Source organism: Oncorhynchus kisutch, unplaced genomic scaffold (assembly GCF_002021735.2).
Source record: "Oncorhynchus kisutch isolate 150728-3 unplaced genomic scaffold, Okis_V2 scaffold4027, whole genome shotgun sequence".
Taxonomy (NCBI): Eukaryota; Metazoa; Chordata; class Actinopteri; order Salmoniformes; family Salmonidae; genus Oncorhynchus; species Oncorhynchus kisutch.
The window spans coordinates 111,062-134,825 of record NW_022265972.1 but is presented as its reverse complement, the minus strand read 5'-3'; the positions used below and the strand labels follow the sequence as shown (position 1 = coordinate 134,825).

At 44.0% G+C, this 23,764-nt stretch overlaps 1 protein-coding gene across 2 annotated transcripts in view; it reads left to right on the top strand.

The window, feature by feature from the left end:
• LOC109878228 (sex comb on midleg-like protein 2) overlaps window positions 1-23,764 on the top strand; it is a 52,504-nt gene that overhangs the window by 20,810 nt on the left and 7,930 nt on the right. For both annotated transcript variants that reach the window (XM_031821877.1, XM_031821876.1), the window contains exons 9-11: window positions 20,615-20,898; window positions 21,391-21,508; window positions 22,608-22,811. In XM_031821877.1, coding sequence (XP_031677737.1) covers window positions 20,615-20,898; window positions 21,391-21,508; window positions 22,608-22,811 — 606 coding nt within the window. The remainder of the gene's footprint in view (window positions 1-20,614; window positions 20,899-21,390; window positions 21,509-22,607; window positions 22,812-23,764) is intronic.

The window sequence follows — 23,764 nt, the reverse complement described above, 5'->3', positions numbered from 1 at the left end:
TACTTTTTTTTTGCCTCAGGGCAACATTGTGCAGTCGGGCTACTTTTCTTTTAGCCTCAGGGCAACATTGTGCACTCGGGCTACTTTTCTTTTTGCCTCAGGGCAACATTGTGCACTCGGGCTACTTTTCTTTTAGCCTCAGGGCAACATTGTGCAGTCGGGCTACTTTTCTTTTAGCCTCAGGGCAACATTGTGCAGTCGGGCTACTTTTCTTTTAGCCTCAGGGCAACATTGTGCAGTCGGGCTACTTTTCTTTTAGCCTCAGGGCAACATTGTGCAGTCGGGCTACTTTTCTTTTGGCCTCAGGGCAACATTGTGCAGTCGGTCTACTTTTCTTTTTGCCTCAGGGCAACAACATTCCCAATGAAAGACATGTAAAATGGCCTTGGACAATGTTTTGGCCAACAGATCCACTGACATTCACCGGCAGTGGACACAGAGACGCTCCATTCTAGCCTAATCTGATAGAGAGGGCCGTGAACTTTAGGACAATGACAGTTAGCTTTTCATTTTTCGAATGAAAAGAGTCCTTCTTTGTACTACGTTCCCCTTAATCTGTTGTTGGTCTTAAACATTAGTTTCAAGTTACATGTATTAATACATTATCAATACAATTATAAATACATTATCAAAAAGCATAAAACTTCCCCCAAAAATAGTCTGAAATATTTGTAGTAATGAACAACCAGATGGTGTGACGTACAGGGTTAATCCTTCATCAAGTCTTACAGTAGCAGCTGGCAGTACAGGGTTAATCCTTCATCAAGTCTTACAGTAGCAGCTGGCAGTACAGGGTTAATCCTTCATCAAGTCTTACAGTAGCAGCTGGCAGTACAGGGTTAATCCTTCATCAAGTCTTACAGTAGCAGCTGGCAGTACAGGGTTAATCCTTCATCAAGTCTTACAATAGCAGCTGGCAGTACAGGGTTAATCCTTCATCAAGTCTTACAGTAGCAGCTGGCAGTACAGGGTTAATCCTTCATCAAGTCTTACAGTAGCAGCTGGCAGTACAGGGTTAATCCTTCATCAAGTCTTACAGTAGCAGCTGGCAGTACAGGGTTAATCCTTCATCAAGTCTTACAGTAGCAGCTGGCAGTACAGGGTTAATCCTTCATCAAGTCTTACAGTAGCAGCTGGCAGTACAGGGTTAATCTTTCATCAAGTCTTACAGTAGCAGCTGGCAGTACAGGGTTAATCCTTCATCAAGTCTTACAGTAGCAGCTGGCAGTACAGGGTTAATCCTTCATCAAGTCTTACAGTAGCAGCTGGCAGTACAGGGTTAATCCTTCATCAAGTCTTACAGTAGCAGCTGGCAGTACAGGGTTAATCCTTCATCAAGTTTTACAGTAGCAGCTGGCAGTACAGGGTTAATCCTTCATCAAGTCTTACAGTAGCAGCTGGCAGTACAGGGTTAATCCTTCATCAAGTCCTACAGTAGCAGCTGGCAGTACAGGGTTAATCCTTCATCAAGTCTTACAGTAGCAGCTGGCAGTACAGGGTTAATCCTTCATCAAGTCTTACAGTAGCAGCTGGCAGTACAGGGTTAAACCTTCATCAAGTTTTACAGTAGCAGCTGGCAGTACAGGGTTAATCCTTCATCAAGTCTTACAGTAGCAGCTGGCAGTACAGGGTTAATCCTTCATCAAGTCTTACAGTAGCAGCTGGCAGTACAGGGTTAATCCTTCATAAAGTCTTACAGTAGCAGCTGGCAGTACAGGGTTAATCATTCATCAAGTCTTACAGTAGCAGCTGGCAGTACAGGGTTAATCCTTCATCAAGTCTTACAGTAGCAGCTGGCAGTACAGGGTTAATCATTCATCAAGTCTTACAGTAGCAGCTGGCAGTACAGGGTTAATCCTTCATCAAGTCTTACAGTAGCAGCTGGCAGTACAGGGTTAATCCTTCATCAAGTCTTACAGTAGCAGCTGGCAGTACAGGATTAATCCTTCATCAAGTCTTACAGTAGCAGCTGGCAGTACAGGGTTAATCCTTCATCAAGTCTTACAGTAGCAGCTGGCAGTACAGGGTTAATCCTTCATCAAGTCTTACAGTAGCAGCTGGCAGTACAGGGTTAATCCTTCATCAAGTCTTACAGTAGCAGCTGGCAGTACAGGGTTAATCCTTCATCAAGTCTTACAGTAGCAGCTGGCAGTACAGGGTTAATCCTTCATCAAGTCTTACAATAGCAGCTGGCAGTACAGGGTTAATCCTTCATCAAGTCTTACAGTAGCAGCTGGCAGTACAGGGTTAATCCTTCATCAAGTCTTACAGTAGCAGCTGGCAGTACAGGGTTAATCCTTCATCAAGTCTTACAGTAGCAGCTGGCAGTACAGGGTTAATCCTTCATCAAGTCTTACAGTAGCAGCTGGCAGTACAGGGTTAATCCTTCATCAAGTCTTACAGTAGCAGCTGGCAGTACAGGGTTAATCTTTCATCAAGTCTTACAGTAGCAGCTGGCAGTACAGGGTTAATCCTTCATCAAGTCTTACAGTAGCAGCTGGCAGTACAGGGTTAATCCTTCATCAAGTCTTACAGTAGCAGCTGGCAGTACAGGGTTAATCCTTCATCAAGTCTTACAGTAGCAGCTGGCAGTACAGGGTTAATCCTTCATCAAGTTTTACAGTAGCAGCTGGCAGTACAGGGTTAATCCTTCATCAAGTCTTACAGTAGCAGCTGGCAGTACAGGGTTAATCCTTCATCAAGTCCTACAGTAGCAGCTGGCAGTACAGGGTTAATCCTTCATCAAGTCTTACAGTAGCAGCTGGCAGTACAGGGTTAATCCTTCATCAAGTCTTACAGTAGCAGCTGGCAGTACAGGGTTAAACCTTCATCAAGTTTTACAGTAGCAGCTGGCAGTACAGGGTTAATCCTTCATCAAGTCTTACAGTAGCAGCTGGCAGTACAGGGTTAATCCTTCATCAAGTCTTACAGTAGCAGCTGGCAGTACAGGGTTAATCCTTCATCAAGTCTTACAGTAGCAGCTGGCAGTACAGGGTTAATCATTCATCAAGTCTTACAGTAGCAGCTGGCAGTACAGGGTTAATCCTTCATCAAGTCTTACAGTAGCAGCTGGCAGTACAGGGTTAATCATTCATCAAGTCTTACAGTAGCAGCTGGCAGTACAGGGTTAATCCTTCATCAAGTCTTACAGTAGCAGCTGGCAGTACAGGGTTAATCCTTCATCAAGTCTTACAGTAGCAGCTGGCAGTACAGGATTAATCCTTCATCAAGTCTTACAGTAGCAGCTGGCAGTACAGGGTTAATCCTTCATCAAGTCTTACAGTAGCAGCTGGCAGTACAGGGTTAATCCTTCATCAAGTCTTACAGTAGCAGCTGGCAGTACAGGGTTAATCCTTCATCAAGTTTTACAGTACCAGCTGGCAGTACAGGGTTAATCCTTCATCAAGTCTTACAGTAGCAGCTGGCAGTACAGGGTTAAACCTTCATCTGGTTTTACAGTAGCAGCTGGCAGTACAGGGTTAATCCTTCATCAAGTCTTACAGTAGCAGCTGGCAGTACAGGGTTAATCCTTCATCAAGTCTTACAGTAGCAGCTGGCAGTACAGGGTTAAACCTTCATCTGATTTTACAGTAGCAGCTGGCAGTACAGGGTTAATCCTTCATCAAGTCTTACAGTAGCAGCTGGCAGTACAGGGTTAAACCTTCATCTGGTTTTACAGTAGCAGCTGGCAGTACAGGGTTAAACCTTCATCTGGTTTTACAGTAGCAGCTGGCAGTACAGGGTTAATCCTTCATCAAGTCTTACAGTAGCAGCTGGCAGTACAGGGTTAATCCTTCATCAAGTCTTACAGTAGCAGCTGGCAGTACAGGGTTAATCCTTCATCAAGTCTTACAGTAGCAGCTGGCAGTACAGGGTTAATCCTTCATCAAGTCTTACAGTAGCAGCTGGCAGTACAGGGTTAATCCTTCATCAAGTCTTACAGTAGCAGCTGGCAGTACAGGGTTAATCCTTCATCAAGTCTTACAGTAGCAGCTGGCAGTACAGGGTTAATCCTTCATCAAGTCTTACAGTAGCAGCTGGCAGTACAGGGTTAATCCTTCATCAAGTCTTACAGTAGCAGCTGGCAGTACAGGGTTAATCCTTCATCAAGTCTTACAGTAGCAGCTGGCAGTACAGGGTTAATCCTTCATCAAGTCTTACAGTAGCAGCTGGCAGTACAGGGTTAAACCTTCATCAAGTCTTACAGTAGCAGCTGGCAGTACAGGGTTAATCCTTCATCAAGTCTTACAGTAGCAGCTGGCAGTACAGGGTTAATCCTTCATCAAGTCTTACAGTAGCAGCTGGCAGTACAGGGTTAATCCTTCATCAAGTCTTACAGTAGCAGCTGGCAGTACAGGGTTAATCCTTCATCAAGTCTTACAGTAGCAGCTGGCAGTACAGGGTTAATCCTTCATCAAGTCTTACAGTAGCAGCTGGCAGTACAGGGTTAATCCTTCATCAAGTCTTACAGTAGCAGCTGGCAGTACAGGGTTAATCCTTCATCAAGTCTTACAGTAGCAGCTGGCAGTACAGGGTTAATCCTTCATCAAGTCTTACAGTAGCAGCTGGCAGTACAGGGTTAATCCTTCATCAAGTCTTACAGTAGCAGCTGGCAGTACAGGGTTAAGCCTTCATCAAGTCTTACAGTAGCAGCTGGCAGTACAGGGTTAATCCTTCATCAAGTCTTACAGTAGCAGCTGGCAGTACAGGGCTAATCCTTCATCAAGTCTTACAGTAGCAGCTGGCAGTACAGGGTTAATCCTTCATCAAGTCTTACAGTAGCAGCTGGCAGTACAGGGTTAATCCTTCATCAAGTCTTACAGTAGCAGCTGGCAGTACAGGGTTAATCCTTCATCAAGTCTTACAGTAGCAGCTGGCAGTACAGGGTTAATCCTTCATCAAGTCTTACAGTAGCAGCTGGCAGTACAGGGTTAATCCTTCATCTGGTTTTACAGTAGCAGCTGGTGTTGATTCTTAATGCTAGAATATAACATGTAGCTGTATAGTTTATACCTATTTGTTCATGTCAAGCTGTGACTAATTATTGTTCCTTCTCAGCATACCACAGGGTGTGTGTTGCTTTTAATAACCCTCTGATTGGTAAACCCTCTTAGTAAGGCTGATGATCAGTAGGCCTTTATTTCATCTATTGTACACAGACTTCCCTTGGGTTTCTTCAATTCCTCAACTTGACCCATTTTTTTCACAGAAATCTACCCATTTCTTAAATCATTTCTGGTTATTTTGAAGTAATTTGTTCTTAACACCAAAACAAACTAAAATAGAGAAGTAATTCACTCTTAATTCCATGACCAATGAAAGGGGTGTAACACAACGTTGACTCACCTGCCAATCATTTTTAAGTGTGTGTGTGAATGATTTCAGCTCAAACACACTTTCTTCCAGTGCAGGAAGAATATTGTTTTACCTTTTTATTTAATAGAGCCTGATTACCAGCCAGGGCCTGTCATCCCTGCTACATGGTAGTTTTGATAGGTGTTTAGCATACTTTACCTTTATTTAACTAGGCAAGTCAGTTAAGAACAAATTCTTATTTACAATGACGGACTAGGAACAGTGGGTTAACTGCCTTGTTCAGGAGCAGAACGACAGATTTGTACCTTGTCAGCTCGGGGGTTTGAACTTGCAACCTTCCGGTTACTAGTCCACCGCTCTAACCACTATGCTACATCCTGCAGTTTTCTATACGCCACACTATCTATCACTTTACTTAGAGAGTGTAAACAACTCTCCCAGTACAGCTTCATGATCTCCTGTGCTATAAAGCTCCACGCTGCTCTACAGCTCCGACAGGGGACTTGATATGGGGAGCAATAAGACTTCTGACAGAGCTTGTATCCCAAATAGCTCACTATTCCCTATATAGTGCACTGGTCAAAATGAGTGCACTATAAAGGGAATAGGGGGGTCATTTGGGATACGGTCTGTGACTGATGGTGGTAGTTATGTGTCTTTCAAACTGGCCTCAATCTGGTCCTCTTCCCCCGAGCCACTGGCATGTTTACAACTGTCTTCCTGTGTTTATTGTGTGTGTGTGTGTGTGTCTGTCATCTGTGTGTGTGTGTGTCTGTCATCTGTGTGTGTGTGTGTCTATTTGTCGTGTGTGTGTGTGTGTGTGTGTGTCTGTCATCTGTGTGTGTGTGTGTGTGTGTGTGTGTGTGTCTATTTGTCGTGTGTGTGTGTGTGTCTGTTTGTCATCTGTGTGTGTGTGTGTGTGTGTGTGTGTGTGTGTGTGTGTGTGTGTGTGTGTGTGTGTGTGTGTGTGTGTGTGTGTGTGTGTGTACCACGGTGTAGGTATAGAGAGGATATAGTAAGACGTGGAGATGGATGCATCTCTTCTCTCAGCAGAACTTTAACTGTTAGGAAACACACACTTCCTCCATCTCAGTATCAGTAACAGTCAGGGGGGGGGGGGTTTACTACCACCCTGTTCAGGCCAACAGCTCACATTTCTCTTACTGAAAAACGTATTTATCAGGCTTCAAATTTATATCTCTTTTGCTATGTTTTTTAAAGATGCAATATGCCTGGTTGCTAAAACTGTGAGTAGAATCATTGTAACGTCTAAAGAGCTGTGAGTAGAATCATTGTAACATCTAAAGAGCTGTGAGTAGAATCATTGTAACGTCTAAAGAGCTGTGAGTAGAATCATTGTACTGTCTAAAGAGCTGTGAGTAGAATCATTGTAACGTCTAAAGAGCTGTGAGTAGAATCATTGTAACGTCTAAAGAGCTGTGAGTAGAATCATTGTAATGTCTAAAGAGCTGTGAGTAGAATCATTGTAACGTCTAAAGAGCTGTGAGTAGAATCATTGTAACGTCTAAAGAGCTGTGAGTAGAATCATTGTAACGTCTAAAGAGGCTGTGAGTAGAATCATTGTAACGTCTAAAGAGCTGTGAGTAGAATCATTGTAACGTCTAAAGAGCTGTGAGTAGAATCATTGTAACGTCTAAAGAGCTGTGAGTAGAATCATTGTAACGTCTAAAGAGCTGTGAGTAGAATCATTGTAACGTCTAAAGAGCTGTGAGTAGAATCATTGTAACGTCTAAAGAGCTGTGAGTAGAATCATTGTAACGTCTAAAGAGCTGTGAGTAGAATCATTGTAACGTCTAAAGAGCTGTGAGTAGAATCATTGTAACGTCTAAAGAGCTGTGAGTAGAATCATTGTAACGTCTAAAGAGCTGTGAGTAGAATCATTGTAACGTCTAAAGAGCTGTGAGTAGAATCATTGTAACGTCTAAAGAGCTGTGAGTAGAATCATTGTAACGTCTAAAGAGCTGTGAGTAGAATCATTGTAACGTCTAAAGAGCTGTGAGTAGAATCATTGTAACGTCTAAAGAGCTGTGAGTAGAATCATTGTAACGTCTAAAGAGCTGTGAGTAGAATCATTGTAACGTCTAAAGAGCTGTGAGTAGAATCATTGTAACGTCTAAAGAGCTGTGAGTAGAATCATTGTAACGTCTAAAGAGCTGTGAGTAGAATCATTGTAACGTCTAAAGAGCTGTGAGTAGAATCATTGTAACGTCTAAAGAGCTGTGAGTAGAATCATTGTAACGTCTAAAGAGCTGTGAGTAGAATCATTGTAACGTCTAAAGAGCTGTGAGTAGAATCATTGTAACGTCTAAAGAGCTGTGAGTAGAATCATTGTAACGTCTAAAGAGCTGTGAGTAGAATCATTGTAACGTCTAAAGAGCTGTGAGTAGAATCATTGTAACGTCTAAAGAGCTGTGAGTAGAATCATTGTAACGTCTAAAGAGCTGTGAGTAGAATCATTGTAGTAGAATCATTGTAACGTCTAAAGAGCTGTGAGTAGAATCATTGTAACGTCTAAAGAGCTGTGAGTAGAATCATTGTAACGTCTAAAGAGCTGTGAGTAGAATCATTGTAACGTCTAAAGAGCTGTGAGTAGAATCATTGTAACGTCTAAAGAGCTGTGAGTAGAATCATTGTAACGTCTAAAGAGCTGTGAGTAGAATCATTGTAACGTCTAAAGAGCTGTGAGTAGAATCATTGTAACGTCTAAAGAGCTGTGAGTAGAATCATTGTAACGTCTAAAGAGCTGTGAGTAGAATCATTGTAACGTCTAAAGAGCTGTGAGTAGAATCATTGTAACGTCTAAAGAGCTGTGAGTAGAATCATTGTAACGTCTAAAGAGCTGTGAGTAGAATCATTGTAACGTCTAAAGAGCTGTGAGTAGAATCATGTAACGTCTAAAGAGCTGTGAGTAGAATCATTGTAACGTCTAAAGAGCTGTGAGTAGAATCATTGTAACGTCTAAAGAGCTGTGAGTAGAATCATTGTAACGTCTAAAGAGCTGTGAGTAGAATCATTGTAACGTCTAAAGTGAATGTGAAACATATTTTCATTAAACAAACAGAACTGTATTTTCAGCAGTTTGAAGCTGGTGAAACAAAACCAGAAGTAATCGAGGCAAAACCAACATTTTTAAGACCGGGAAGCATAGAAATAGTGTGCATAGAACAGATCTACTGCTTCTTAGACTTGCTTTCAATGAGAATGAAAGATCGAAATAAAAGTATTTCTATGTGAATTTGGTTGGGTCCCCAAAAAGCGACATATTGCTGCTTTTAAAAGAGGTAATGAACATTTTATAATTTTTAGTCATCTTACAAACATATATTTATTTTTATGTTCTGTTAAACTTTTGTTTGGTTTGATCATAATTTCTACCAAGTTGTATAACGAATCTTTTATAAGACGTTATCAATGCAACTTGTTGATTTGATGCAGAAGTTTAGATGGAGAAAAACATGTCCTTCCCTGAGCTGCTTTTCAAGACCATGAGACCTATCCTCAGGCTGGGGACTATTCTCCTCCATCTCCCTTCCAATCAGTCTGATTAGGGGATAATTGGCAGAAGATCAGCCTCCGTTATGAGCCATCGGAGGGATGTGGGGGGTAGAGAGGGTGTGGGCGTGGTTGAAGGGGCGGCCTCACACTTTACCCACGTCTCTATTGTTGAACGTCCCCCTGATTGTTGAGACAGCATGCAGTCTGGTGGACACACAGTGGAGAGAACAGCCCACTGATTATACTGCATTTACATTTCAGTGGTTATCTCGTACACTATTTTAGTTTTTTAGTTTGAATTAACAGTGATTGAGTAATCAGATGAAGGGATGTATGAAAGTGTAACATGTTATCCATTATGAAATAAACATGATTTTAGTAGATAAGGAACGTGAGAGTCTTAAAACAGGAAGTCATTCAATGACCTTATGAAAGTACATTCAGCCCAGTCTATTATAACCTATAACACTGCTGTCAGTTTGATCAGAGAATCATTTCTAGACTAAATCCTTCCCATACTAATGTACAATTAGGAATCTGTTCATTTCATTTTCCTCATTAGCAAAAGGCTGTTTTGGGTTTCCAAATGGAGATGTTTTTTAAATTATTTTAACAATTAGAAAATTATAAATATTAAAAATATATTTTTCTTGTATAATTTTGATCCTGATATATAGTTACTTTTTCCTTAAACATGAACTCTCTCTATTGTAGATTTTATTAAAAAAATAAAAAGTAGTTAAGATTTGAGTCGCCAACTTTGACTTTTTCATCAAAGTCAAATTAACTTTAGTTTCATGAGATGAATTACCTTTAGTTTCATGAGGTGAAATTACCTTTAGTTTCATGAGGTGAAATTACCTTTAGTTTCATGAGGTGAATTACCTTTAGTTTCATGAGGTAAAATTACCTTTAGTTTCATGAGGTGAATTACCTTTAGTTTCATGAGGTGAAATTACCTTTAGTTTCATGAGGTGAATTACCTTTAGTTTCATGAGGTGAAATTACCTTTAGTTTCATGAGGTGAATTACCTTTAGTTTCATGAGGTGAAATTACCTTTAGTTTCATGAGGTGAAATGAACTTTAGTTTCATGAGGTGAAATTACCTTTAGTTTCATGAGGTGAAATTACCTTTAGTTTCATGAGGTGAAATTACCTTTAGTTTCATGAGGTGAAATGAACTTTAGTTTCATGAGGTGAAATTACCTTTAGTTTCATGAGGTGAAATTACCTTTCGTTTCATGTGGTGAAATTACCTTTTAGTTTCATGAGGTGAAATTACCTTTCGTTTCATGTGGTGAAATTACCTTTAGTTTCATGAGGTGAAATTACCTTTAGTTTCATGAGGTGAAATGACCTTTCGTTTCATGTGGTGAAATTACCTTTTAGTTTCATGAGGTGAAATTACCTTTAGTTTCATGAGGTGAAATTACCTTTCGTTTCATGTGGTGAAATTACCTTTTAGTTTCATGAGGTGAAATTACCTTTAGTTTCATGTGGTGAAATTACCTTTAGTTTCATGAGGTGAAATTACCTTTCGTTTCATGTGGTGAAATTACCTTTAGTTTCATGAGGTGAAATTACCTTTAGTTTCATGAGGTGAAATGACCTTTCGTTTCATGTGGTGAAATTCCCTTTAGCGTCTGTGTCATACAATTAAACATTAGTTTATCAAATTACGTTTTCGTGGTGTAAAAAAAAATACTATCAGCCAAACAGTTTACGTCTTGGTGTTCTACTGTTAGAGAAGAGAAAGACAATTACAGAAGAACAGTGTTATTTTAGTATTGTAGTGAATAGATTTTTTTCATTCATAAAATAATCATTTAATCCCATTGTATAAAAATGCCACACATGCTCTTCATCAGTAAATGAGGAATAACTGTTGCTTTTTCAAAGCAAACACTGTAGAACACACTTTCATTCTTATTTACCACATCACTTCAAGTAACGTGATGATTCCTCTTCATTAACTATGTGTTTGTAAAGAAACACTAAGGGAGTGTGCTGAAGGGGATTTATACCTGTTGTCTTTGGTTGGTTGTGTCTGTTCTACCTCACTAGCATTAGTAATGCATGATGGGAAAAACAACAGCTTCTTTAATTGGACACTTTTAGAACAGACCATTTATGCATTTATTAGGGGAACCATTTCCTGTAGTTGACAGTCCTACACCCTAACCCCACCGGCAGGCTGTCAAGCAACACCCCCATTTCTGATCGTTTTATTATAACCTGAAGTAAATAACTACTTTAGACCAGGGCAAATGACACCCTATTCCCTTTATAGGGCACTACTTTAGACCAGGGCAAATGGCACCCTATTCCCTTCATAATGCACTACTTTAGACCAGGGCCCCTATAAAGGGCACAGGGTGTTATTTGAGACAGACAGGGTATCTAAAGCCGTGGCTGCTACTGCTCCGTGCTCCCTGCCACTGTTTCCTGCCCCTATCCACGCCGTCTTTCACCAGGTCCTCCAGGGATGTCTGAATAGGCTTGGGTTACAGAGAGAGGGATGAGAGATCACCCCCCCCCCCTATTTTTGGGTTCCAAGTCGGGGAGACCCCTCTCTCCCCTGTCCTCCCATTCTCCTGGAGGGTTGTCTGAGCCTTCTAATGCAGCCTACAGGAGACCTCTTGTGCCCATTCCTCAATCGGGGTCCTCTCATCCATTTGAACCTTTTACACCCCACCCCCACCCCTCTCCCCAGGCACCCCGCCTCTCAACCCCCCTCGCCCCCTCAGAGAGTTGGGCAGGGGCCTGGCGAGGAGAGTGAACGGCAGGCAGGTGACCGATGAGCACTGTCAATATAGCTCTTTGATCACATGCATAAAACCCTTCCCCCTTTACCCCCCCCCCTCCCTCCCACTCCTCCTCCTCCGCCTGCTAGCCTCATCCACCCCCCTCCTCTTTCCCTGCGATGCAAATCAGCCGTTCTGCTCTCTGCTGCTCTGCTCTGTTCATTCACAGGGACAGAGGGAGGGGCCACTAGTAGCTAGCTCCTCCTGTTTCTAATGCCGCCTCAGTCAGGCAGGCAGCAGCATGGGGCTTTGTTGTGGACTGGAGCTGGACAGAGAAAGAGAGAACGAGGGAAGGAGAGAGAAATAGGGAGAATAGAGAGAGAGAGAGAGAGGAAGGGGGAGAGAGAGAGCCTGACGTTAACCAGGGGTCAAACTAGTAAAGAGGGACTGTTCTGTTGTTGTGGACTACTACTGCTGCTGTTGCTGCCCGGAAACATAGCTACGTGTTGGGAGTTCCTGGTGAGTTTGCTGCCTCTGCTTTTGTCTCGGGTCTATTTTTAACTAGTGGTGGCTGTTCAGTTCCTCTTCCTCTCACGTGAGAGCCCGGCGTTAGACTTCGTCTTCGTTAGCAGTCGGTTTCTAGAAAGGAGGGAATCCACTGTTTGTGTGAATGAATGGCTGTTGCATCTCAGTCACCCGTAGATGTAGTTAATGCAGATGATGTAGCTATTGTTTGCATGGCCCTGACTGTTTCAACCACTCTCTTTGTTTGCTCTGCTTGATTTGAATGATTGAAATGAGTGCTCATAGGGAACAGTCCTTGATATTTAGGACGACTGGTCTCTGCTCAGGGTTGGTATGTGTGTCTACCGCCTATCGTATAATGTACATATGTTGAATCAATTTATGACTGTTAAGACAACGTAGTTGTGTTAGAACCATGCAAATAGCTTTAGAAATGTAAATTCCAGAATATAATTGTCCATACATTTAAATACACTATTTGGCCCTTAGAGAATTGCTTTACTCTCTTATGTTTATGGAAATATTCACCCATCTTTTTATGCAAAAACCTTGTTTCTAATTATTCCATCTTTGAAGTGGAACTACTTTTCCATCCGGTTAAATGTTTTTTCAGTATAAAAATAATTGTTTTGTTGGATGTTTGACACAGTAACATATTGTTTAAATGGGGCTACCTGGGGCTACCAGTACCACCCTACCCCCTCTCTAAACCCCAGTCCTCTCCTGGTCTACCTGGGGCTACCAGTACCACCCTACCCCCTCTCTAAACCCCAGTCCTCCCCTGGTCTACCATACTACCTCTCTAAACCCCAGTCCTCCCCTGGTCTACCATACTACCTCCTCTCTAAACCCCAGTCCTCTCCTGGTCTACCATACTACCTCCTCTCTAAACCCCAGTCATCCCCTGGTCTACCATACTACCTCCTCTCTAAACCCCAGTCCTCCCCTGGTCTACCATACTACCTCATCTCTAAACCCCAGTCCTCCCCTGGTCTACCATACTACCTCCTCTCTAAACCCCAGTCCTCCCCTGGTCTACCATACTACCTCCTCTCTAAACCCCAGTCCTCTCCTGGTCTACCATACTACCTCCTCTCTAAACCCCAGTCCTCTCCTGGTCTACCATCCTACCTCCTCTCTAAACCCCAGTCCTCCCCTGGTCTACAATACTACCTCCTCTCTAAACCCCAGTCCTCCCCTGGTCTACCATACTACCCCCTCTCTAAACCCCAGTCCTCCCCTGGTCTACCATACTACCTCCTCTCTAAACCCCAGTCCTCTCCTGGTCTACCATCCTACCTCCTCTCTAAACCCCAGTCCTCCCCTGGTCTACCATACTACCTCCTCTCTAAACCCCAGTCCTCCCTTGGTCTACCATATTACCCCCTCTCTAAACCCCAGTCCTCCCCTGGTCTACCATATTACCTCCTCTCTAAACCCCAGTCCTCCCCTGGTCTCAAAGCATGTGGTTCATATTCACATTGCACCAGGGAGCTCAATCAAGAAGGATCTGCGACAGAACCAGATTCCCTCCAGACCTCCCAGAGCTCCCAGTTCAAACTTAAATATTACAGGAGGGAGAGCTGGGTTATACGGCTTGAGGCGTGGCCAAACACACACACACACACACACACACACACACACACACACACACACACACACACACACACACACACACACACACACACAGAGGCCCCAACCCAACCCCCCAACCAGTCATCCAAGCCGCCAGGCAGGAGCCACACTTCTCAGCCCCAGTAGCAGCGCCCCTCACCGCTCCGGGGCTCCAGACCTCCTGGCCACCGGGTCACTGGGTCAGCCTGAAATGACCCGTCATGATTAACTCCTTACACTCCTACTGCAGAACACAGGACAGGTTTAATGGAATGGAAAGGAAGGCTCTATGTTAGAACAACTAGGGGGAGGGTTTAATATCAACTGAATGGAAGGCTCTATGTTAGAACAACTAGGGGGACAGTTTAATATCAACTGAATGGAAGGCTCTATGTTAGAACAACTAGGGGGACAGTTTAATGGAATGGAAATTAAACTTTGTCTTGACTTGGAACTAAAATATTTTTTTCCTAATGCTCGCTAAGCTGTTGTGGAGAGGTTGAGTATTGTAGTGTGTCTGTGTGATCTAGAGCGAATGCGTGTGTGTGTGTGTGTGTGTGTGTGTATGTGGGGGCCCTGCCCCGCCCCGCCCCTAGTGAGTGATCTTTCCCTCCTTGTGAAACAAAACACTCGTCTATTCTTCCCCCACTTTCCCTCATCTCTCAATGAAACCTTTTTCCAAGCTGCTTAAGCAGCCATAGAGGCATTTTGCTGGCCCTTAGAGAATGCAGTAGAGCCAGCCATAGAGGCATTTTGCTGGCCCTTAGAGAATACTGTAGAGCCAGCCATAGAGGCATTTTGCTGGCCCTTAGAGAATACTGTAGAGCCAGCCATAGAGGCATTTTGCTGGCCTTTAGAGAATACTGTAGAGACAGCCATAGAGGCATTTTGCTGGCCCTTAGAGAATACTGTAGAGCCAGCCATAGAGGCATTTTGCTGGCCCTTAGAGAATACTGTAGAGCCAGCCATAGAGGCATTTTGCTGGCCCTTAGAGAATACTGTAGAGCCAGCCATAGAGGCATTTTGCTGGCCCTTAGAGAATACTGTAGAGCCAGCCATAGAGGCATTTTGCTGGCCCTTAGAGAAACAGTAGAGCCAGCCATAGAGGCATTTTTCTGGCCCTTAGAGAATGCAGTAGAGCCAGCCATAGAGGCATTTTTCTGGCCCTTAGAGAATGCAGTAGAGCCAGCCATAGAGGCATTTTGCTTGCCTTTAGAGAATGCAGTAGAGCCAGCCATAGAGGCATTTTGCTGGACCTTAGAGAATGCAGTAGAGCCAGCCATAGAGGCATTTTGCTGGCACTTAGAGAATACTGTAGAGCCAGCCATAGAGGCATTTTTCTGGCCCTTAGAGAATGCAGTAGAGCCAGCCATAGAGGCATTTTGCTGGCCCTTAGAGAATGCAGTAGAGCCAGCCATAGAGGCATTTTGCTGGCCCTTAGAGAATGCAGTAGAGACAGCCATAGAGGCATTTTGCTGGCCCTTAGAGAATGCAGTAGAGACAGCCATAGGGGCATTTTGCTGGCCCTTAGAGAATGCAGTAGAGACAGCCATAGGTGCATTTTGCTGGCCATTAGAGAATGCAGTAGAGCCAGCCATAGAGGCATTTTGCTGGCCCTTAGAGAATGCAGTAGAGACAGCCATAGGTGCATTTTGCTGGCCATTAGAGAATGCAGTAGAGCCAGCCATAGAGGCATTTTGCTGGCCCTTAGAGAATGCAGTAGAGACAGCCATAGAGGCATTTTGCTGGCCCTTAGAGAATGCAGTAGAGACAGCCATAGAGGCATTTTGCTGGCCTTTAGAGAACGCTGTAGAGACAGCCATAGAGGCATTTTGCTGACCCTTAGAGAACGCTGTAGAGCCAGCCATAGAGGCATTTTGCTGGCCCTTAGAGAATGCAGTAGAGACAGCCATAGAGGCATTTTGCTGGCCTTTAGAGAACGCTGTAGAGGTCTGCTCTCTACTAGACAACCAGTCTAGAGTTCTGTTGAAATAGGAGATGTTTATCATGGCATATTTGACACACACTGCTACTAATAATAAAACTCGTGGACTGACTGAATCGTGGACTGACCGAATCGTGGACTGACCGAATCGTGGACTGACTGAATCGTGGACTGACTGAATCGTGGACTGACCGAATCGTGGACTGACCGAATCGTGGACTGACTGAATCGTGGACTGACTGAATCGTGGACTGACTGAATCGTGGACTGACCGAATCGTGGACTGACCGAATCGTGGACTGACCGAATCGTGGACTGATTGAATCGTGGACTGACTGAATCGTGGACTGACTTGTGCGGCCGGGGCCACTGGCTGCTTTTGTGTGATTACCCACAATGCCTTTCAATGTCTTTCTCTGGACGTGCCATTTTTCCCACCTCTATTGATGGATGGGTTGACTTGATGCTTTGAATGGCAGATCTCCTCCTAGACCTTCCACTCCCATTGTGTTGCTGGGCCAGATAGAGAGAGAGAGGGGGGGGCCAGATAGAGAGAGAGGGGGGGGGGGCAGATAGAGGGGGGGGGGGCAGATAGAGAGAGGGGGGGGGCAGATAGAGAGAGGGGGGGGGCCAGAAGGAGAGAGGGGGGGGGGCAGATAGAGAGAGGGGGGGGCAGAAGGAGAGAGGGAGAGGGGGGGGGGGGCAGATAGAGAGAGGGGGGGGCAGAAGGAGAGAGAGAGAGGGGGGGGCAGATAGAGAGAGAGGGGGGGGCAGAAGGAGAGAGAGAGAGGGGGGGAGATAGAGAGGGGGGGGGGCAGATAGAGAGAGGGGGGGGGCAGAGAGAGGGGGGGGGGCAGATAGAGAGAGGGGGGGCAGAAGGAGAGAGAGAGAGGGGGGGGCAGAGAGAGAGAGGGGGGGCAGAAGGAGAGAGAGAGAGGGGGGGGCAGAGAGAGAGAGAGGGGGGGGGGGGGCAGAAGGAGAGAGAGAGAGGGGGGGGCAGATAGAGAGGGGGGGGCAGAAGGAGAGAGAGAGGGGGGGGCAGATAGAGAGAGAGAGAGAGAGAGAGAGAGAGAGGGGGGGGGGGGGGGCAGAGAGAGAGAGAGAGAGAGAGAGAGGGGGGGGGGCAGAGAGAGATAGAGAGAGAGAGAGAGAGAGAGACCAGAAGGAGAGAAGGCATTGAGCTCCAGTAGAATTTAAAAGTCTAAGTCAGTAGTCTGCTGGTCCTGATAAGAATTAGTTATAAATGACAGCTGAGATTAAATCGAGCAGTAATGAGAGAAGGATATTTGAATATGGTAGTTTGGTATGGTAATATGGTAGTTTGGTATGGTAATATGGTAGTTTGGTATGGTAATATGGTAGTTTGGTATGGTAATATGGTAGTTTGGAATGGTAATATGGTAGTTTGGTATGGTAATATGGTAATATGGTAGTTTGGTATGGTAATATGGTAGTTTGGTATGGTAATATGGTAGTTTGGTATGGTAATATGGTAGTTTGGTATGGTAATATGGTAGTTTGGTATGGTAATATGGTAGTTTTACCTGCTGCTGAATGAATGAATGAATGAATGCAACCCTTCCCTTATGGGAATAATTGACACATAAACAAACATTACAATAATTCACTATGATAATTAAATGATAATTATTCTTCCAGTGTTCTCTGCATTGCACATTCCATAAAGAGTGAACAAAATAATCTATATATCTCAATACCTAATTGAAAATAAGGTTATCCTGCTAGTGTTTGTCATTATAGCTGGTTTAGGGATGGGTTTAGCCCTGTCTATATAATGAGTGTTTGTCATTATAGCTGGTTTAGGGATGTGTTTAGTCCTGTCTATATAATGAGTGTTTGTCATTATAGCTGGTTTAGGGATGGGTTTAGCCCTGTCTATATAATGAGTGTTTGTCATTATAGCTGGTTTAGGGATGTGTTTAGCCCTGTCTATATAATGAGTGTTTGTCATTATAGCTGGTTTAGGGATGGGTAATGCCCTGTCTATATAATGAGTGTTTGTCATTATAGCTGGTTTAGGGATGGGTTTAGCCCTGTCTATATAATGAGTGTTTGTCATTATAGCTGGTTTAGGGATGTGTTTAGTCCTGTCTATATAATGAGTGTTTGTCATTATAGCTGGTTTAGGGATGTGTTTAGTCCTGTCTATATAATGAGTGTTTGTCATTATAGCTGGTTTAGGGATGTGTTTAGTCCTGTCTATATAATGAGTGTTTGTCATTATAGCTGGTTTAGGGATGGGTTTAGCCCTGTCTATATAATGAGTGTTTGTCATTATAGCTGGTTTAGGGATGTGTTTAGTCCTGTCTATATAATGAGTGTTTGTCATTATAGCTGGTTTAGGGATGTGTTTAGTCCTGTCTATATAATGAGTGTTTGTCATTATAGCTGGTTTAGGGATGTGTTTAGTCCTGTCTATATAATGAGTGTTTGTCATTATAGCTGGTTTAGGGATGTGTTTAGTCCTGTCTATATAATGAGTGTTTGTCATTATAGCTGGTTTAGGGATGGGTAATGCCCTGTCTATATAATGAGTGTTTGTCATTATAGCTGGTTTAGGGATGTGTTTAGTCCTGTCTATATAATGAGTGTTTGTCATTATCGCTGGTTTAGGGATGGGTAATGCCCTGTCTATATAATGAGTGTTTGTCATTATAGCTGGTTTAGGGATGGGTAATGCCCTGTCTATATAATGAGTGTTTGTCATTATAGCTGGTTTAGGGATGGGTAATGCCCTGTCTATATAATGAGTGTTTGTCATTATAGCTGGTTTAGGGATGGGTAATGCCCTGTCTATATAATGAGTGTTTGTCATTATAGCTGGTTTAGGGATGTGTTTAGTCCTGTCTATATAATGAGTGTTTGTCATTATAGCTGGTTTAGGGATGTGTTTAGTCCTGTCTATATAATGAGTGTTTGTCATTATAGCTGGTTTAGGGATGGGTAATGCCCTGTCTATATAATAAGTGCCCTGTATACTAAGCTGTTTAAATACAAACATTTCAACCCTTAGCAAGCCTCACCTCTAGAAAACCCATTGTCTGTATATTAGACTAGTTTTTCATTTTGTTCAAATGTCTTTTAAACTATTGATTGGCATCGCAGTGTTATAACAAACCTAAACCTCATAGTAGTAATGGTAGGTTTGAGTTTAGTAATTAGTAAACATGTAACAGTAGCCTAGTGTTGTGATCTAGGTGAGATGAAGGCAGGCTGTCTGCAGAAGGGGATTACCTGGCTGGTCTCAGGGGAGCCTGACCCCTGACCTCTATAATGAAAAGGGGGAGGGCCCCAGACAAAAGACTTGTTAGACCCAGAGAACACAACACACTGGAAACGCCTCTACTGCTTCCTTTCCTCCTCTTAAAGATCCCTGCCTCTACTGCTTCCTTTCCTCCTCTTAAAGATCCCTGCCTCTACTGCTTCCTGTCCTCCTCTTAAAGATTCCAACCTCTACTGCTTCCTTTCCTCCTCTTAAAGATTCCTGCCTCTACTGCTTCCTTTCCTCCTCTTAAAGATCCCTGCCTCTACTGCTTCCTTTCCTCCTCTTAAAGATTCCTGCCTCTACTGCTTCCTGTCCTCCTCTTAAAGATTCCAACCTCTACTGCTTCCTTTCCTCCTCTTAAAGATTCCTGCCTCTACTGCTTCCTTTCCTCCTCTTAAAGATCCCTGCCTCTACTGCTTCCTTTCCTCCTCTTAAAGATTCCAACCTCTACTGCTTCCTGTCCTCCTCTTAAAGATTCCAACCTTTCCTTTCACTGACTCAATGTTTTGAGGGGAAAATGGGCGAACAGCGAACACTTGAAATGTAGCCCACCAACGCGAGGAGTGGAAATGTGATGCTTTGGATATTTTAACGAACCTTTGGCTGCCTGGCTGGAGCTGGGGGAGGTAGATTGTTTGTGTGTGGAATTGGATTGGAAGTAGTGTTATGTATGAAGTCTGACTTTGAGCTGTGGCTTTTGAATCAAAGCGGGAAGATCAAAGTTGTTATTCATGTGTGTTAGACGATGTTTGATCTACTGGTGCTGCAGAGTGTAGACTCGCTTCACCTCAGTGGAATTCTTAACGCGTATCGGAACAGACAGTGATTGATTTTTGTGTGTGTGTGTGTGTGTGTGTGTGTGTGTGTGTGTGTGTGTCCAGGAAGTCCTCCTGTTTTGCCTCCCAGAACCGTAGCTCCCCTTTTCATAAGCCTTAATACCATGGATTCATTCAACAATAGCTGTATTTAAAAGCAACATTATTAAATGAACCTTAGGTATGAAACAAACAGCTATGGTCATTATAAGCTGTTTTCAGTTGTCGTGGACGACTGAACTCTGTGTTTTCAGTTGTTGTGGACGACTGAACGCTGTGTTTTCAGTTGTTGTGGATGACTGAACGCTGTGTTTTCAGTTGTTGTGGACGACTGAACGCTGACTGAACGCTGTGTTTTCAGTTGTTGTGGATGACTGAACGCTGACTGAACGCTGTGTTTTCAGTTGTTGTGGATGACTGAACTCTGACTGAACGCTGTGTTTTCAGTTGTTGTGGATGACTGAACGCTGTGTTTTCAGTTGTTGTGGACGACTGAACGCTGTGTTTTCAGTTGTTGTGGATGACTGAACGCTGTGTTTTCAGTTGTTGTGGACGACTGAACGCTGTGTTTTCAGTTGTTGTGGATGACTGAACGCTGTGTTTTCAGTTGTTGTGGACGACTGAACGCTGTATTTTCAGTTGTTGTGGATGACTGAACGCTGTGTTTTCTGTTGTGGATGACTGAACGCTGTGTTTTCAGTTGTTGTGGACGACTGAACGCTGTGTTTTCAGTTGTTGTGGATGACTGAACGCTGTGTTTTCAGTTGACTGAATTCCTGGTGATGTTGCAGTGGCAAATAACATCCCATCATGATTTTCTAATTCCACCTTTTGCCTTTCCTCTCGTTTCAGTCACCCTCCCCAAGGCCCTCTTCCTCCCAGCCTCCTCCTCTCCCCCCGCCCCCTCCAGACGCTCCATGCAGTCCCCCTCCTCCTATCGCCTGCCCCATCCGCTGCCCCCTCTGCCCGTGCGGAAGGGGGTCCGGGGCCGGCGCCCCAAACTGCAGACCATCGCCCTGCTCAAGGCAGCAGCGGAGGCAGCAGCGGAGGCTGCTCTGAATGGTACGCCACAGGTCTCTGGCTCCCAGCTAGCACCCAGACCCCATAAGAAGAGGGGGCCCAAGCCTGGGAGCAAGGTAAGGGCCTATGGTCAATGAACCAGTTTCCTGGATCCAGATTGAGTTTAGTACTGGACTGAAAAAGTATGCTTATTGGAACAGCAGTTGTATTGTCTGTCTGTTTAATGAAATGTGTGACTGGTCACAGTGATTGGCTCCAGTCAACACTCCCGGAGGAATTTGACCTCCAATCCAATCACTTTACACAATGTTGTATGACGACATCACAGTAGTATTACTACAGTAGGGGTGCTGTGTAGTGTCGGTATATGATAGGGATCGAAGAGTTGTCAGTGAACGGCAGGGTAGCCTAGTGGTTAGAGCGTTGGACTAGCAACCGGAAGGTTGCAAGTTCAAACCCCCCGAGCTGACAAGGTACAAATCTGTCGTTCTGCCCCTGAACAGGCAGTTAACCCACTGTTCCTAGGCCGTCATTGAAAATAAGAATTTGTTCTTAACTAACTTGCCTGGTTAAATAAAGGTAAAATAAACAAGGTTGTGTTTGTTCAGAGGAAGCCACGTGTGCTGCCCTCCTCGGGGACAGGCTCTGTATATACCACAGCCTCTGAGACCAGACTGATCAACCTTCATGGACCGAAGGACAACAGCCCTGGAGTGGTCTCCACAGGTAAGACTCCTGTCAGATAAATTATAACAGTGATGCAGTTTAACAGATCTGTGTATTAACAGATATACACATTAGGAACACCTGATCTTTCCTTGTCATAGACTGATCAGGTGAATCCAGGTTGAACCTATGATCCCTTATTGATGTCACTAGTTAAATCCACTTCAATCAGTGTAGATGAAGGGGAGGAGACAGGGTTAAACAAGGATTTTAAAGTCTTGAGACAATTGAGATATGGTTGTGTATGTGTGTCATTCATAGGGTGATTGGGCAAGACAAAGGATTTAAGTGCCTTTGAATGGGGTTTGGTAGTAGGTGCCAGGCACACCGGTGTGGGTCAAGAACTGCAACGCTGCTGGGGTTTTCACACTCAACAGTTTCCTGTGTGTATCAAGAATGGTCCACCACTCAAAGGACACCCAGCCATCTTGACACAACTGTGGGAAACATTAGAGTCAATATGGTCCAGCATCTCTTTGGGACGCTTTCTACACCTTGTAGAGTCCAGGCCCGGACGAATTGAGGCTGTTCTGAGGGGAAAAGGGGGTGCAACTCCATGTTAGGAAGATGTTCTTAATGTTTGGTACACTCAGTATATATTCACACGCTAGAGCAGTCCAACTGGTCATTGTTCTGAGTGATTTAACTGGTCCATCTAGAGCAGTCCAACTGGTCCCTTGTTCTGAGTGATTTAACTGGTCCATCTAGAGCAGTCCAGCTGGTCATTGTTCTGAGTGATTTAACTGGTCCATCTAGAGCAGTCCAGCTGGTCATTGTTCTGAGTGATTTAACTGGTCCATCTAGAATGAAGCTTTAGACATGTTCTAGTGCTTCCTGACCCCTGACCTTCATCTCTCTCTCTCTCTCTCTCTCTCTCTCTCTCTGTCTCTCTCTCTCTCTCTCTCTGTCTCTCTCTGTCTCTCTCTCTCTCTCTCTGTCTCTCTCTCTCTGTCTCTCTCTCTCTCTCTCTCTCTCTCTCTCTCTCTCTCTGTCTCTCTCTGTCTCTCTCTCTCTCTCTCTCTCTCTCTCTCTCTCTCTCTCTCTCTCTCTCTCTCTCTCTCTCTCTCTCTCTCTCTCTCTCTCTCTCTCGCTCCCCCAGTGTGTGTGTACGTGAACAAGCACGGAGCCTGTGGTCCACACCTGGACAGGAAGCAGTTGCAGCAGCTGCCGGACCACTTTGGACCGGGTCCGGTCAACACTGTCCTACAGCAGGCTGTTCAGGCATGTGTGGACTGTGCCTACCAACCAACCTTCCTCTTCAGCTTCCTACAGTCCCAGTCCGACGGAGGAGAGATCATCAGAGGTAAGTTAGCCCATAGATATAGAACCCTAGACAGGAGGAGAGATCATCAGAGGTATTATAGCCATAGATATATAATCCTAGACAGGAGGAGAGATCATCAGAGGTATTATAGCCATAGATGTATAATCCTAGACAGGAGGAGAGATCATCAGAGGTATTATAGCCATAGATATATAACCCTAGACAGGAGGAGAGATCATCAGAGGTATTATAGCCATAGATGTATAATCCTAGACAGGAGGAGAGATCATCAGAGGTATTATAGCCATAGATGTATAATCCTAGACAGGAGGAGAGATCATCAGAGGTATGTTAGCCCATAGATATAGAACCCTAGATAGGAGGAGAGATCATCAGAGGTATTATAGCCATAGATATAGAACCCTAGATAGGAGGAGAGATCATCAGAGGTATTATAGCCATAGATGTAGAACCCTAGATAGGAGGAGAGATCATCAGAGGTATGTTAGCAGAGATCATCAGAGGTATTATAGCCATATATGTAGAACCCTAAACAGGAGGAGAGATCATCAGAGGTATTATAGCCTATAGATATATAACCCTAGATAGGAGGAGAGATCATCAGAGGTATGTTAGCCCATAGATATATAACCCTAGATAGGAGGAGAGATCATCAGAGGTATTATAGCCATAGATGTATAACCCTAGACAGGAGGAGAGATCATCAGAGGTATTATAGCCATAGATGTATAACCCTAGATAGGCTGATGTCATGTAGTCCCTATACATCAGAATGGAACAGTTGGTCAGCCATTTTAGCTGGGGCCTGTCCTGATATATGGTCTGTGGTTATAGCTAGTGTAGTCTTGTATTGTTCTCATGATATCATGAGGTGTTCAATGGTTGTGTAATGAAGGAGGGTCGGTGAACTGCTGTGCTGACGTGATGAGTAACTAAGCTTGCCTATGAGCTGAAGACTTCAAGCTAATGCC